Source organism: Clytia hemisphaerica, unplaced genomic scaffold (genome assembly GCF_902728285.1).
Source record: "Clytia hemisphaerica strain Z4C2 unplaced genomic scaffold, Clytia hemisphaerica genome assembly, whole genome shotgun sequence".
NCBI lineage: Eukaryota > Metazoa > Cnidaria > Hydrozoa > Leptothecata > Clytiidae > Clytia > Clytia hemisphaerica.
Genome location: NW_027104175.1, coordinates 61,946 through 79,998, shown reverse-complemented (window position 1 = coordinate 79,998; position 18,053 = coordinate 61,946). Strand labels below are relative to the sequence as shown.

Here is an 18,053-nt window from a genome sequence, read left to right as displayed (position 1 = left end):
TTAAATCAAGCATCTACTGGCTAATAATTCAAGCGCCGTTTTCCAATTTTTCATTTGCGAAAAAAGTTTCGCTGGCTCCACGTACAAAAGAATGTCTGATCAAAGAGACCATAAGAATAAACAGTAAGTGTGCCCACAACCATCGACAAGGGCAAGAAAGTTGAAGAAAATGGCGGACGCTCTCACAGATGCACTTCAGTCTCTCGAAGACGATTCTCTTTTGACAAAAGCCAGTCCGGAGAACAATTTTATCGACGAAGGGAAGTCAGAAGATAATTCTCAGTATGCAGTTGATGACTCTCAGAAAGGAGGGTTTGATTTTGAAGTGAACCTTCAACCAGAAAAAATTGTAGAAGTTGCCAATTTACCGGTAAAAAATTTTAACTTCATTCTTTTATCCATTTTATGCTATGTTAAACTTACTGCTTTCACTAAAATACAAATAACATGGGATGATAATTTCAGTTTTTAACATTATAATTGTTATCTTACTCCCATGAAATGAAAATGAATAGACACTTTCTGTTGCGTGCGTGTTGAGAAATCACACTCACACAGGCTAGCAGCTCCAGAAGAGTTTTCAAGTTTTAATTTTTTTTTCAAAATCTAACCTATCTTGTAGAGCTTTGAAAAAGAAAGAAAATGAGGGGTCATAGGCCTCCAGAGGATTAGTGGTTGTAAAGATATTCAAATTTTAGTGTCAAAAATTTGACTAAAAATGTCAAAAAAAAGGTTAGGAAAATAGCTTGGAAAAATTCGAAAAATGTGTCAAAAAAGAAAAAAAAGAAATTTTCAAGTCAAGCTTCTTAAATTTTGCATAACTTTTTTTCTAGTGTAGCTAGAGACCTCAAATTTGGAGGGAGAATTCTTTGATGGTGTTAAAATATTATTATATAAAAATATTTGTTAAGAGCCAGTTTTTTTAAGAGCGGGGCAGGTCCAATAGTTTGAAACTTAGATTTTTTTCATTTTTGGATATGTTGTTAAGTACAATGAACTGAGTAAAATCCCAAAATATTTTGGTCTGAAAATCCATAATGGCGGATTTATGCCAATTTGAAGTTTTTGACATTTTTGGGCATTGCACTTAAAAAGTTTTTTGATATAGAACCATGCTTTCTCAGATCAAAATGAGGAATTGATTTTGGGTGATTCTGAAACTATGGCCAGTAAACTATACAATTTTCCAAAAAAATCAAAATTTTCAAAATGGTAGCTGGGGTTATGACGTCACAAAAACACTGCAAATTAGATTTTAGGGGTATTTTAGAGCCATCTGACCTGTCCCAGAGGAGTTTCTTACTGCTCAAAATAATATTTTTTGGTAGTTTAGTCCCTGGTCTATTCATTTGAAGTGATTGCAATAAAAAACTCCGGCCCTACTGGCCCCTAGAGGCCCGAAAAGCCAATAAGGTCTCAAAAAAGTACCAACTTTAGCCCAATTTTCCTAGAAATCCCAACATTGTCTGACCTCCAAATCTTCTATTCCTGAAAGACAACCGCCTGGTCTCTTAGGATCAAAAGAGAAACCTATGTGACCTCCTACCATTAATTTTTTATCTTGATTTAAAAATTTTCTTAACATCGCTTGAAAAATGACTAAAATTTGGGATATTTTGGCCCATTGGCAAACTTCAAAGGGGTCTAGGTAACTGAATTTGTTATAATATAAGGGCTATGATGAATCTTTTATATAAAAACAATGAAACTAGGTGAAAAAAGTTGTCAAATGTGCTTTTTTGGGCCAAAAAGGCTTTTTTTCCAATTTTTTGACTAGAGCTGAGGTCATTCTATTGCAACCAGTAATTGGCAGTTAGAAAGTAAATTTTATCTGAAAATCATGATTCCTCATCACATTCCAGAAAGGTTTCTAGGAAAATCAAATATGGTACTCTTCGAAAGCTTATAGAGGCTGAATTTTCACTCAAAGGCGGCTTCAAACTCCCCTGACCCCCTTAATTTTGTAAAATTGACTTAAAAGTACATTTTTGGCTGAAATTTTTGCCCAAAATGAGTACCCATTGCTACTTGATTCTTGATTTTGTGAAAGCATCCTATAGATAGTTCAAGAATTTATCAGAAGTTGGAACCTTTTCTTTTCTTTTAAAGATTAGGGCTAGCTCAAAGTCAGTTTTAACTCTAAAATCCTAAAAATCTTGACAATGTTGCTCAAAACAACAATTTTTGCTCAAGATTGAACAGAAAATGAGCCCACTCAGATAATAAAATCTTGGTTTTTGGAAAGTTTCATGGGGATAGTACAAACATTCATCAAGATCTTTACCTCCTGATCTACCATTTAAGGATCAAGTCTGTCAAAATGTGCTTCTAAACTCTCAAATCTTCAAAGGTGAACTTTACCAACCCCATAAAACAATTTTGCCATCAGCCTATTTGCTCTTAAATACTTAGAGATAAGTCCAAAAGTACAAAATATTCCTAAACCTTTCCTTCTCTTTGGATAATTTGAACTTTGGGCTCATTAACTGCATTTAAGAGCAAATAGGCTGATAGCAAAATTGTTTTATGGGGTTGGTAAAGTTCACCTTTGAAGATTTGAGAGTTTAGAAGCACATTTTGACAGACTTGATCCTTAAATGGTAGATCAGGAGGTAAAGATCTTGATGAATGTTTGTACTATCCCCATGAAACTTTCCAAAAACCAAGATTTTATTATCTGAGTGGGCTCATTTTCTGTTCAATCTTGAGCAAAAATTGTTGTTTTGAGCAACATTGTCAAGATTTTAGGATTTTAGAGTTAAAACTGACTTTGAGCTAGCCCTAATCTTTAAAAGAAAAGAAAAGGTTCCAACTTCTGATAAATTCTTGAACTATCTATAGGATGCTTTCACAAAATCAAGAATCAAGTAGCAATGGGTACTCATTTTGGGCAAAAATTTCAGCCAAAAATGTACTTTTAAGTCAATTTTACAAAATTAAGGGGGTCAGCGGAGTTTGAAGCCGCCTTTGAGTGAAAATTCAGCCTCTATAAGCTTTCGAAGAGTACCATATTTGATTTTCCTAGAAACCTTTCTGGAATGTGATGAGGAACCATGATTTTCAGATAAAATTTACTTTCTAACTGCCAATTACTGGCTGCAATAGAATGACCTCAGCTCTAGTCAAAAAATTGAAAAAAAAACCTTTTTGGCCCAAAAAAGCACATTTGACAACTTTTTTCACCTAGTTTCATTGTTTTTATATAAAAGATTCATCATAGCCCTTATATTATAACAAATTCAGTGACCTAGACCCCTTTGAAGTTTGCCAATGGGCCAAAATATCCCAAATTTTAGTCATTTTTCAAGCGATGTTAAGAAAATTTTTAAATCAAGATAAAAAATTAATGGTAGGAGGTCACATAGGTTTCTCTTTTGATCCTAAGAGACCAGGCGGTTGTCTTTCAGGAACAGAAGAGTTGGAGGTCAGACAATGTTGGGATTTCTAGGAAAATTGGGCTAAAGTTGGTACTTTTTTGAGACCTTATTGGCTTTTCGGGCCTCTAGGGGCCAGTAGAGCCGGAGTTTTTTATTGCAATCACTTCAAATGGATAGACCAGGGACTAAACTACCAGAAAATATTATTTTGAGCAGTAAGAAACTCCCCTGGGACAGGTCAGATGGCTCTAAAATACCCCTAAAATCAAATTTGTAGTGTTTTTGTGACGTCATAAACCCAGCTACCATTTTGAAAATTTTGATTTTTTTGGAAAATTGTATAGTTTACTGGCCATAGTTTCAGAATCACCCAAAATCAATTCCTCATTTTGATTTGAGAAAGCATGGTTCTATATCAAAAAACTTTTTAAGTGCAATGCCCAAAAATGTCAAAAACTTCAAATTGGCATAAATCCGCCATTATGGATTTTCAGACCAAAATATTTTGGGATTTTACTCAGTTCATTGTACTTAACAACATATCCAAAAATGAAAAAAATCTAAGTTTCAAACTATTGGAACTGCCCCAAACTGCCCCATTCTTAAAAAAACTGGCTCTTAAGTATTTAGTGTATTTATCAAAATAACGAAAGATATATCTTTTTTTGAAAAAAGAAGACATTGCATTGTTTTATTTGTTTCATTTTCAAGGGGCCTCTGGAAATGGAGGAACAAAAACTTATGAGTAAAGAATAAGTTTTTCTGAAAGGAGAAGCCCCAAATGAAAAGAAAATCCATTTCGGCAGAATTAAAACCTTTTTTTGGGACATTCCCATGCTAAAGAAGCAAAAAAGTTAAAAAAACTACATGAAAATGAAAGAACTAGAATTGGCGATTGTGGTTTTTGAATTCCTCACCCTTTTTCTGATAAACATACAAAGTTTCAGCCTCCAAATACATTTTCCTCCGTTTCCAGACACATTTGTTCTTCGATAGTTGCAAATTTTTTTTCTCCCGTCGGCAAACAATTTTCTAAATGTTGCAAAACGTTCGGCAATCCAATTTCCAATTCCAATTTGCCGTCTAGCCCGTGTCCACAGTGTTATATACCGCTGGAAAGCTAAGATCACCGGCTTTCATTTAGTAAAAACTGGAACGCTTTAGCATACATAGAAAAAAAGTTTGAGGGTTCAAAGTTCACGGAAAAATGAAACATTTGGTTTGACGTCAACCAAAGTTGCATGCCTTCTGGAGTCGCTACACAGGCACAGGGGGCAGGCTCCTCCAGGGAGTGGCTTTTGTCAGAAATGACTGATTCCTACAGTATTGTCAACAGTATTGTTAGTTCCATGACCCTGATTTTTCGAGATGAGAATAATACCTAGATACTATGGTCTAACGTTAACATTCTCTGTCTAATAGAGCTTTTCGCCATTGATGTCATTTTTATGCACAAGCAGCCATGCCATTTTCCATATAGCAGCTACTTTAGATTGCCGAAACAGATTTGCATATTTTAAATTTTTTTTCAAATCAAGATTTGCATAGTTTTGCATATAAATGACAGTTAGTGGAAATACCTCCATTTAAAGCATGTTCAAAGTTCACAATTTTAGCGACTTTCGTTTTATTACGGAAACCAAACAAGTGAGAACAAGTCATTAAAACTAAAAGTCAGCACTCCGTGGTTATGACGTAGGTTTTGTAATCGATTTTCAAAGTTTCTTAAATCTAACTTCCACGTCATTTTTTAAACCTCTTAGTAGGAGAATGTGTCATTCTATAAGGAATTTTATAACACTTCATGGCGGTTTAAAACAGACAATTAGACATTTTTGCATTTATGGGGAAGAATGTAATTTTCAGAAGATGCTTTATTCGTTTCTGTAAAATTGTGATTCCCCATGGTTGTGAAATGGTGGCTATGAGTTCCTTTGTTCTTTTGCTATTTGCTTTTGTTCTGTGTCACGTAAAGACGCTTTGCAAATCAAAGTACTTCCACTAACTGAATGACATCATTTTCAAAATGGTTTATCTTTTTTAAATCTATGATTTCTATGAAAAATAGCTTGTATATATTATAAATGATATCAAAGGCAAAAAGGTCTATTGGGCAGTTCCAGAAAAAACCCTTACCCCCTGTGGACAACACTCTGTTTGAAATTTTTTTCACTTGGAAATCCTGAGAAATTTTGAAAAAGGTTCCAGAAAATTCAGGATTTTCCTATTTGTTCATTCGTATCAGATGCAAATGCAGACAGATTTTTAGCCCCAAGTGCAGAGTTCAACTATTTTTTCCTCAAGTGCAGCTAATTTTAGCAATTTTTGCTTTTTTGGGCCAATTTGCGAGGTATAGGTGCACCTTGTAAGGACCAAAATTTATCAGGTGCGCTCTTCAAGTGGGGAACTTGGTATTTCCAAATTTTTCCTCAAGTGCAGCCTTGTCATACTCTGGAAACTGATCTGTCACCCTTCTTTAGAGGAACAAAATATCTTTTTTGTAGCCAGGCTAGAAATGATGCACAGTATATATTTTACAGGAGGCAGTAATTACTTTTGGTGTATTGGCACAAGGAACAAATATAAAGTAAGACATTGGCATAAATAAAAATTTTTCAAAATGAGAGGAATACCGCCATTTCAACAAACGATTTCATGACTCCAGGTTTATCGCATCCACCTTAGAAGCACCTGCAATACAAGCTATTTTTTAGTCTTTTTAATCATAAAAACTGAAAATATAGCACATTCTGAGCAATTTTTAGGCGTCAGAAGTTAAAATATCCCAGGGCTTTCTTTGCCCCCTTGACCCGTTTGCTTACTCTTAAGTTCCAAATAACCGCCCCCCCCCGCTTGTTAATTTTTTGAAAATTTTCCAACCCCCGGACCTTATTAGGGCCCCCCGTTTATCAATTTGGAAGAATATTTTCAGCTGTCAAAGAGAGGGCCCCTTATTTTGCTCTAAATAGCCTGATTTTACCCTATATTTACTTATTTTTAGGTTTTCAGAAGTACAATTACTTTACTAAAATGTGAAAGACCGGGTGGAAATGACTGGGAAACAATCTAGACATAAAGAGGAACGTTTGCTTAACGACCAAGAAAAGAAGAGAAACAATAAATGACTAGGAAACAAAGGGAAATGGGTGATTTGCGCGAAATTGTTCTGAAATGAAAAATGACACAATTTTCTAAATATATTGAGTTAACTGTGAGATAAGTAAACCTTTTTGGCCCAAAAATAGTGTAATGGGGTTGTTTTGCTGGAACAAGCAAAAAGAATTCCAGGTGATTATCTTAAATGGGAATTTTTTTGGATTTGCCCGTGTCCATTTTCACTTAAATCGACAACTGTTAAAATAATGATAGAAGAAAATGTATTTTTATCCATCATATCAAGGACATGGTATAGTAGTAAATACCCAAAATCTTCAATTCTGACTTTGTGACAATTAAAAATAAATTGTACTTACACCATATTTTGTCACCGTTGTAGTTCCTTCAGTGAAAGCTTCCACTGAGGCTTTTGCTGCCCCTTTCTTGTTTACCACAAGATTGGTTTTATGTTTGGAACAAACTTTGCACCAAACTTTAGTGACAAGCTGCTTTCCATTTTCTTCAGACATAGAGTGCCCGATCACCTCACTTTTCCCCCATGATAAAAATGTTGCCAAACTAACTACTCTTTTCTTACTCATGTTTTGTCAGATGTGAAGCCACTCATGCACAAATTAAGACTGAATTTTATCTTTATCAGCCACGACTTACAGTATTTCATGTCCGAATTTACTTTCTAATTAATGAGTGAAATGAAACCTAAAAATTTTAGGAAGCAAACCAAGGCTCGAAATAACAATTTCAAGTAGGTCGGACAAAATGTCCGATCAGGGTTGCTTTAGCTTGAAAATTATGATTTTTGGGTCGGACATGAAGCTATTTGGGTCGGACAATGTTCCATGTCCGACCGTTATTTCGAGCCCTGGCAAACCAATGAAAAACCTGCATAAAGGATAATTGAGCTAGTAAAACATTTCTGTAAACAATGTAATTCAACAAGATAATAGAATCATTGAATCAAGAAACTCTCTCTTAAAACAGAAATCTGGCTATTATGAAATGAAGAGACTCCAACTTTGACGTCTATGAATAAGAGCATGAATCTGGTAATGTGGCCCACTTCTCGATTTATTAATTTTCCTACTTTGAGGCTTTGTTGAAATCTCTATAGGTATATAGTCATATCAAATCTTATTGTTTCTGGTCAATCTTGATATGGGCAAGCTTAAACAGTAATTTTTTCTGATATAACAGGTACTCAAATTTTCCTATAGGGGGCTTTCTTTCCGGTAAGTGTAAACCGCAGGTTACAGGTTGCAGGTTACAGGTCACAGGTCACAGGTTACAGGTTAACAAAACATAGACCGGAAAACTGTAACGCACTCGTAACATACAATTCTTGTTATCATACCCAAGGTGATGCAGGAGATAAAATGAGATATGACATAGTAATATTCGAATATCTTTTATTATTTGTATATAACATATACCGTGAAAAGCACAGCTCAAAATCATATATTTACGCTGTGCCGACGAATCGAGATTCTATTCATCGCGCAATCAGCGAAGACAAAAGTAACCATGACGACCATCCAAGATCTTGGATGAGCGTCATAGTCAATATTTTTATTCCCGTCGTTGAAAACACAACTTACAAAAAGTCATCAATGCTTTGTAAAAAGAGTCAGTGATAGAGAATCATAACATAAAGTCTGTCTATTATTTTGATTCAATTAAAGTGACATTTCCATAATTAAAAGTTTAGTAATTACTGTTATACATTTGGGGATCATGTAAAAGATTTCTTTCGAAATAAACTCATTTCAACTACACTTGGAGGTTTCTGGGGAATTCGTAAATAGTAAACTGCATACTGATACAGTCTGCTAGACATTAATATGGTAATATTTGCTCTTCATCTTTGATTTTTTCTACAGTGATTAGATTGACACATGCGCGATAAAATTTCTATTATTTGTCTTCAAAGGTTACTATTTTCTTTGAAAACTTAACCTCTGATACTCAGGGTATATAACATACGTAACATGCGTATAACATTGAAAAAATAATTTTTTTACATGTGTGATATAGATGTAATATATAATACAGGTCCGTGTTATACACGGCATAAAACGCGAAATCACATGGTCAGCACGTGGGTAGATTTTTAGCTTTAAAATAGTTCTAGATCAATACAATACCTTTGAAATTATATTTTTGACATTAACAACTGTTTTTCAAACATTTTCTTTGTGTTTTACAGTAATTAAAGCTGACCAACACTGACCTGTGACCTGTAACCTGTGACCTGTGACCTGTGACCTGTAACCTGCAACCTGCGGTTTACACTTACCGCTTTCTTTCAAAATGTGAACGGAAAATAAGGTTTAAAAAAAATCAACATCATTGTATAATAATTCATCAACAACATGCTTTTTCAGCTTGGTTTTTGTTGTTCTCACAGCCAGAGGATATGAAAAATGAAAAACACAGTAAGAACCAGCAAAAAAAGTTTTTTTGACATATAAAATGAAAAATGTTGCAGACATAACTATTTCCGTTCACAAAGTTATGTCCGCACAGATTTGACACAGAAAAAGATTGAAAAGCTTTAGCTCACTGGTTTTTACATTTTAAATCCTTCCCAGATAATAGGAAACTAGAGCAAGTTGCAAAAAAACGCCAGTTATCTTGGTCAACGCGAAAAATTATTTTGAAGTGAACAGTGTCTTGTTTCCGTTCACATCTTCGAGTTATGCCCGCACACTATTTGATCCTTTAAATTTTTCAAGGAATTATCCTTACTCAGCTGAATCATTTTTCTATGTCAAGGGTTACATTTGGGGTCATTTTATACAAATTTGAAGTCTCAATAGTGTGGTTGTGTTACAAAAATACAGGCTGTTTGTAGGAAAAGAATAAGATCCAGCTGAAACTTTCTCCGGACCTTCTCTATTTCCTTACCTAACTCGAGATATTTCATGCGCAAGTTCCACTTTTCGCTACATTTTGGTCTAAAATTGACCATATATATCATCTTCTGCGTGAATTATCTTGAGTTAGGTAATGAAATCGGCTATACCCGTTTAAAAGTCTTCTATATAGTTTTTCGAGAGCTTTCGAATGGTATACTTGATAATGCCTGAAAATGAGTTTGAGATTTTCAAAATATTTCGCCCTTAGGATTTTGCCTGGGGAAAAAAGAAATTGCCCAAAAAAGGATGTTCCACCAGTGGGATTTCAGGGGAATTTTTCCAGAGGCATAACCATCCTATAGAGAAGGTCCGGAGAAAGTTTCAGCTGGATCTTATTTTTTTCCCTTAAATTATGCTAGACAACCCCACTACAAAGGCTATTTGTTGGGAGACAGTGAAACAAAACAGTTTCTGCAAAAATCAGTTATGTCCACAACAAAAATTTATGTCCGCAACAAATCATGGAGTTTTCTCAACCTCCAAACACCAATTTTAGGTTTCTTTGACAAATTATTGCATCTAAGAAGGTCATTTTAAGTTGGTTACAACCAGAAAAAAGTTTCATAATTTTCCATTGGCAAGATTTCCAGTTTATTTACTTCTTTCATATGTATTTCATGTTGCGGACATAACTATTTTGTCTATAATGTTGTTGATAAAGTTTGCAATTTTTTGTGTCCTCTAGGGTTGTTCTTCTATTAGAAATATTAGAAAATTTTAATATCATCATCGAGTCTTCTTTTGTTCTTTTCATGAAGAAAAACATGTAATAACTGAATATATTGATTTAGTCTCGAATATTCCTTAAATTTTGGAAACAGAAAAAGACACTCCAAAATTTTAAATAAATGATGTGAAATGTTCTTTGGTTCTACCCTGGAAGAAAAAAAGTTATGTCCGCAACATAGCATTATTACCCATTTAACCCTTTCTATTTGAAAAGGTTGAGTGGCTTTTCAAGGAAAATCATATTTACTGATTATGAAGATGTACAACAGTTAATGTCAAGCTCAAAATTTAACTTTTAAAATTAGATTATGACAAAAAGTGATATATGATTGGATTCTATTTTACACATAAATCTTCAATTTTCAGGAAATCATAGTTAAAAAAGACCTTTCAAGACAACAAATTTCAATGATTAAGTAGAACAGCATATTTTATCTCAAATGAAGTGTAAACAAGAAAGAGTTTTTTGCCAAATTTGTCTGATTATAACTACTCTTGGTCAAATTTCTGGACCAAGCCAGTTTGATTAAGCCCTGATTCGGGGGGGGGACTAGGGTTGGCGAATGAGGGTATGTGCGGACGGGACCTCCAAAAACCGACCCTTAGAGATACTGATTTTTGCTTAAAAAGGTGACCCTTAGAGAGACTTTTTGAATTTTTTTTTTCGATTTTTGAAAAAAGTCATACCCTTAGAGAGACTTTATTACAATTTTTTCTCTGGAAATCAAAAAATTTCCTAAAAATCCTGAATTTTCCGACCCTTAGAGAGACTAATTTAAAACTTCCTGATTTTTCTGACCCTTAGAGAGACTTTGAAAGGTAAAAAAACCGACCCTTACCGTCCGCACATACCCATCATCCATTTTTGCCTAAGTGCCCCCCCCCCCCGGCCCTGATATTTATGTTTTCTGAAAATTGAAGTCATTAATAAAAAGTTTATCCAGGAATAAAAGTGAAATTCAAAACCTTATTTTTTCGAAATTTTTTCACCTATTTGGGTGACATTACCAGATTCATGCTCATAAACACCTGTAAAAGAGAGAAACTTTAAATTAAGTTTATTTACAGAATGGAATAATTGTTTTAATTGAATGAAAAGAAAAATAATTTTTATTACATGCGTGCTATTATTGTTTTAGGCGTGCTTAAATTGCACGCCTTGGAGTTTTTTTAACCTTTTTAGGCGTGTTATTTTCGCACTCGTAAATCATTTTACACGTGTGCCAGCGCGTGCGCTTGCTTTCGCACGTCATTCATGGCCAGGCCTGTAAATTGAATTTCTGAACCGGAATATTGATTTGGTAGTTTTGATTTCAGTTGGGAGGTTTTTCCATAATAAAGAGCCAGAATTAATAAATGTTCGATCAGTGAAACGAGTCTTAGATAAAGGCACCACAACATTGTTTTCAGCAGCAAATCTTGTTCTCTGATGTCTGCCACTGACAAGATTCACCTCGTTACAGAGGTAGCTCGGTTCAATTTTGTGAATGCCTTTGAACATCATAATGGCTTTTTTAATCTCTGCCATTTGTTGGAAAGTTCTGTTTAGAGGAGCTAGCCGATTAACGTTACGCATTAAAGATTCAAATTTATTCCGATTTGCAGCTGACATAGCACTCCAAGAGTTGGAATAGTAATTGACATGAGGCATGACAAGAGCGTTGGTTAAGCTTTTTAGTATCATCTGTTAGAAGGCCCTTAGAAGAGATGAAATCCGTTTTATCCTGTTTAAGGCAAGATAAGCTTTGCTTCAGACCCTTTTAGCCTGCTCATCCCAGGTCATGTTCATGTCAAAGACGACACCAAGATATTTCACCTCCTTTTTAGAGTCTATAGCATCACCTAGAAATCTGAGAGGAGGAATAGACTTGCATTCCTCAACTTTCTTGGATCTACCGAAGAAGATGACATCAGTTTTAGAGGTGTTAACTGAGAGTTTACATCCATAGAACCACTGACCAAGATCTGAGAGTTGACGCATCAGACCAGAGCATAATAAGTCAGGGTCCTCAGCACTCTTGATGATTATTGTGTCGTCAGCATAGAGATGGTAAAAAGTGCCAGATTTAATACAATCTCCTATATCATTTATATACTGTAAGAACGGAAGAGGTCCTAGTACTGATCCTTGGGGATCACACCAAAAGGATTTTCTTTTGATAAATCAGACATGGTGTTTTCAAGAAGGGTGCACTGGAGTCTGTCACCAAGATACGATTGAAACCATTCAAGGGAGACATCCCGAAATCCGTAACAGAAAAGCTTCTTTAGGAGTATTTGGTGGTCTACAGTGTCGAAAGCCTTTTTGAGATCAGCGAGTACAGCTCCGACATATTTACCCTTTCCTAACTCTTTAAGGATAAAATCTGAAACGCAAATGACAGCAGTGTCGGTAGAATGACCATGCCTGAAGCCACTTTGCGATTATGAAAGTATCTTAGATGAATCTAGAAAATCAGAGACCTGGTAATGCACAACTTTTTCAAACACTTTCATAGCGATAGGTAGTATAGAAATTGGACGATAGTTGTTAACATCATCCGTATCGCCCGTCTTAAAGACTGGTGTCACCCTTTTTTTCTTCCATGATTTAGGAACACAATCAGAAGACAGAGAAAGGTTGAAAAGATGAGTTAGATAAAAATAAAGAATTGGCGAGCCAGCTTTGAGTGCCCGCGCCTGGCACAAAATATGCCAAAGCTTGGAAAACTTGAAAGAGGTTATGATATGGTAGGTTAAAAGGAGTGAATTAAGGGGAAAATGTTTACCAGGTTGTAGGAAAAAGTTTTTAATAGCCTTTCCAACCTTGGAGGGGTCTGAAAAGAAAACCCCCTACCGGTAGGGGTTTTCCACCCTAATTTGAAGCATAATAGATAAGAATACAGCAGAGCTTTTAAATTTTCGTTTAAAAATGAGATGTCTTATAGCGTTATGTATAACCCTATAAAGTTCCAGCGCTAGGACATACCTACTTGAACTTTTATGGGCAATTTTCTTAAAGATTGCGTTTTAAGCAGATTTTTTTTTCAAGTTTGCAATTGTTAGATTTATACCTCAAAATTAGCTGGAATATAGCCAAATATTCTTTTTTTTTCAGGTAACTTTACTTTATGGACCAGGGGGGGGGGATCGGTAGTAAAATCTCAGACATATATGAGTAGTAAAATGATTTTTACGAATTTTTACATACCACCACCCAGCCTCTTGGAAGAGGAGAATTTTTTGTTTGCAGCAAACAACTTTCTAACAGAAAATATTTTAAAATTATAAAAAATTTCAGATTTTTTCAGAAAACTCATCCAAAAAATTAAAAGAATTACAAAAATAGCTATAATTTGCTAATTTTACCAGTTTAAACTACCCAGGTAGTAAAATTTTTTCAACATTTAACACATAGATAGATACCACCCATTTTAGTATTTAACTACCCTGGGTAGTAAAAATTATTTTCGATTTTTCGTCACACCACCACCTTGTAAACGTTATTATGTCTGAGATTTTACTACCGACCCCCCCCCCTGTATGGACCAGTGCAACACACAAAGATTAAAAATATTGGTTTAAAGGTTTAAGAAGAGTATGCATTCATAAATTAGGGAGAAAAACACCTTCTGGTAGGTGTTTTTCCGTTAGAATTATCATTAAATATGATTACTGTTTTATTTTCAGGATGGCAGTCGTTCATATCGCATGAAATGGAAAGATACTTGGATACACGAAGGCTTAATGCCTGCTTACCAAAACCTGGTGGATCAGTTTTGGACGGAACAAAAGTATGCAAATAAAGAAAAGCAGGTTGATGAAAGTCCAGAAGAGGTTTGTGAAATTAAAAATGACATTTTCAGGGCTGGCCAATCGTTTTAAAATGGGGGCTAAGTAATATAGTGACAAAGGAAGCCACTATGGTTGAGGCCAACGGGTGGGAAAATTTTTGAAATTTTGGTACTCTTCATTGGCTTAGAAGTGGATAGCGATACAGATGTGTTGATGACTGAAATCAACCTTTCCAAAAGAATTATATGATGTTTAACAATTAAACCCTAAAAATAGCAAAAACAATCTCAAGTAAAAATATAAAACAAACTGGCGTACCCGTTTATTATCAATTAGACCTTAGGTCGGTGTTTTTTACACTTTACACTTTGGGCAAAAAAGTGAAAATTTGACCACCGTTAGAAAAGGAGTCAGTGTTATCTCACTATATACCTTAGTATCAGGCTTGGAAAAAACTCAAAATTCCTCTTCTTGATGATTGCGAGAGAGAGAAACAGAAAATCTTTGTTTTTGGAATATCTAATCCCTCTCCGCTCGAACAAAAAACAATCACATATGTACAATCCGATTTTGCATCTTTGTGGAACTTTTCATCCTAAAATGCTCATTTTTCTTTATTTCATACCAAAAAAACTGTTTTTGGCGAGAAAAAAGTGTCACGTTTTCGCCCAACGTGTAAAAAACACCGACTTGGCACTTGAGAGTAATCATTCTGTCCTTCCCGTTTATTGTTAAGAAAGTAAACTAATTTTCTTCACACCTTAAATTTTCAGCTTGACTTCACCATTAAAGCCCTGGATACACCACCAGAAGAAGACAAAACAAAAGAGGATAAACAGGACAACCAACAAGCCAAACTGGAAGCAGAAAAGCAAAGCTTGGTGGATAATATTGAAAACAGCATCAACATGATTTTGCTGCCTGACACCCACAAAGATGAAGAAAAACCTGAGGAAGTGAAAAATCATGAAGAAATGGAATCCAAAATAGAATCCAAAATTGGTATATACGAACTTTAGACAGTTTTTTGCTCTTCCTTTGTATTAGAGTTGGAGATTTAACGCTCTCTATTTCGATGTTTGTTCAATTTTGCTCATAAGATCTTTCAATATTTCTACTGATACGTGTTCAAATGAATAGGGTTTTACCTATATTTTTCTCTCCAGCTCTATAATTCCATATTTATCTTGTATTCCATACGCTGCCATATTCGATGAAATTTCTCAATTCTTCTTGACAATCGAACTTGACAAACGGTAACCGATGAGGGAATACTATTGTGTCCTGAAAGGGATTATCAGGCTATTTAATAGACTTTGAACTGGTAATTTGTAATTTTGGAATTGAAATAAATTCTTTTTGAAACTTGAAATGCTAAAAAATAATTCGTCAAGTTTCCTTTTTAAAAAACTTTTTTTTTATTTCAGAAGAGAAAATTGGACGGAAACGCAAAATTCAGAAAGTCGCCAGGTCCAAGAAAGAACCAAAGAAAGTGAAAGTAAAAGTAAAAGACACCAAGAAGGTTGGAGAAGGAGACGAAAAAGAAAACGAAAACAAACCTGATGCTGACGATTTTGACGACTTGGTCGATAAAAATGTCGATCACTTAACACCCCCTGATACTGATATCACATCCATGGAAGGTGGGGACGAGAAGTTCGCTTATCCCGAAGACAAGGGTCCATGCACGTGTAATATTTGTGGAAAAGTCATCTCTAATAAATATGGTTTGCGTGAGCATCAAAGTGTTGTCCATTTCAAAAATGGGAAATTTCAATGCGAAATCTGTGGTAAACGTGTCACCAATAAACGTGCTTTGACTCTTCACATGACGTCACATTCCACCGAACGGAAATTTGTTTGTGAGCTGTGCGGAAGCAGCCATAAAACGAAAGGAAACTTGAATTACCACATCAAGACTATGCATACAATGATCAAAAACTTTCGTTGCGACATTTGCTTCAAAACATTCAAAGTGCAAGCTGAGTTGAAAGAACATTGTTTTACAGTGCATTCAAACGAAGGTGTTATCACTTGTATTGTGTGCAAAAAGAAATTGACCACAGCTCTGTCTATTTACACCCACAGTGTGATGCACTCGGGTGCACGCGAACACGAATGTACTGAATGTGGGTACGCGTTCAAGACGGCGACCGGCTTAAAAGAACACATGGTCACTCACTCAGAAGAGAAACCAGTTCGACAATGTCCTCATTGTGACCGAAAGTTCTATTCACGTTCTCAGTACAATGCTCACGTGATGAGACACACCGCAGACGGGGGTTTGATCACCTACAAATGCCCAGAATGTGACGTCAAATTTCAACACAAATCAAGTTACAATCGCCACGTGATTCGTCACCAACCTGGTGGGGATTTAGAATTCCCGAAGAAGAATCCTTATCTGCTTTTGGACGAATCAGAACTACCAGAAGGCGTTTGCCACAAATGTCGAAAACATTACAGCTCCAAGTCAGGCTTCTATCTTCACTTGAAGAAATGTAGGGATGGTATCGTACAGCAATTCCAATGTCCATTCTGCGAGCGTGGTTGCTCAAACCGTTCTAGCTTGAAACGTCATATCCAACGTCGTCACAAAGGAATGGAATTTGAAGGGCAGACAGTGCGTGGCCGTGAGCTTCAAACAGATGATGTGGACGATACAGGAGGTACACAACAGGCACAGGCTGTACTCACACAAGATGGTATTCAATACCAACAATATTTCGACCATGGTTATGGTAACCAAATTACCACAGTTGATGCGTCGCAACTCACCGCAGTGGATGTTCAACTGCTCATCGATACAGCAACGGCACAAGGAGATGGCCAGGCTGCTCAAATATTGAGCAATGTGAACCAAGTTGCTCAGCTAACACAAAACGGTGATAACACGCAAAGCCTTCATATCGTCAGTGAGAATGAAGTAGCTCAGTTAGCGGCTCACTTGTCTCAACACGGTGTTATTGTGCGTAGTTCGAACAATGTACCTTCCAACGAAGCAACAGTACAAGGACATCATCTCATCGTCAGTTCCACACAACTGGACGCGCGCACCGGCCAATTATTAATGAACGAAAATCAAGCCACACAAATCATCACTGATGCAGAAGCTCTTCAAAACCGTGCGCAACTCGATAGCAGCGAAGCGGCCGCTCTTGGTATCCAAACGACGGATCAAAACAATTTATTGCGATCAGAAAACGTTTTACATTTCAACAACCGTACAGCGGTCATCCAAATCCAACACAATTCAGATGAAGTTATCACTAGCCAACAAGTTCTAACACTTCCTGAACAGCAAGTCAACCAGCTGACCACGCAAGCCATCCAATCAATGAAAGACCTTCAACCGACAGCCACTATCACTGAAATCACAGACCAAGATACTACACAACAGTCTTTCATTCAAGAAGAGCAGATTGTATCGAACATTACAGAAACGGATGTAGATGTAGGACAAGCTTATCAAGATATTAATCTTTAGATTCCTTATTGTGTACACAAATAATTTCATTTTGATACAGGTGGAACATTCTTAGTTTGCAGAAGGTTTCCGTCCAATCAGAATTTTGCACTTAGCAGATTCGTTAATTTTTTTTCAGAAATTATCGTGCTTGCTTGCCTTTTCGAAGGAAGAGAAAGATGTTCGATCTGACGTACACGTTAATTTTTATTAGACCCTCCTAATTTGGGCTGAGCGTGGGTATGCTTTTTTCACGATTTTATGCCTAAAATGTAATATACTGAAATTACGAAAGATTCATTCTTATGAATTCAGATAATATTGAGAAAATTTGGCTGATGGCTTCAATTCTCAGGCTGGTGACGTTCTTATTCTTCCCCAAATTTCAACTTTTAAATGCTCTTATAAACGGGGTTTTAGTTAGAGAAACGTGCGCAGTTTACTTTGATTTGTAAATAGCCGAGTTATTTGATAAAATTAGAATACTGAATATGAACCTTAGGTCCTAGATTATATTTATGAAAAGATCTCTTTCACGGGATCAAAATAATTGTCTTTTATTTTGAAAAAATATTTGATTCTGTTCCCGACCTCCTCCTTCACCCTCTTGAACTACTGAAAACTTTCAATTTTCCTCTCACTGTAACTTAGTCGTTGTTTTTTGAACAGTGTCTC

General features: G+C 35.7%; 1 protein-coding gene across 1 annotated transcript; it reads left to right on the top strand.

Annotated features, from left to right (window-relative positions):
• The first annotated feature begins 97 nt into the window (after positions 1–97).
• LOC136814324 (zinc finger protein 37-like) lies at positions 98–17,879 on the top strand. Its single transcript, XM_067070844.1, has 4 exons — positions 98–370; positions 13,808–13,954; positions 14,686–14,914; positions 15,340–17,879. Exons 1-4 carry the CDS (start codon positions 170–172, stop codon positions 17,397–17,399), a joined length of 2,637 nt encoding a protein of 878 aa, XP_066926945.1. The 5' UTR covers positions 98–169; the 3' UTR covers positions 17,400–17,879.
• Positions 17,880–18,053: the final 174 nt, after the last annotated feature.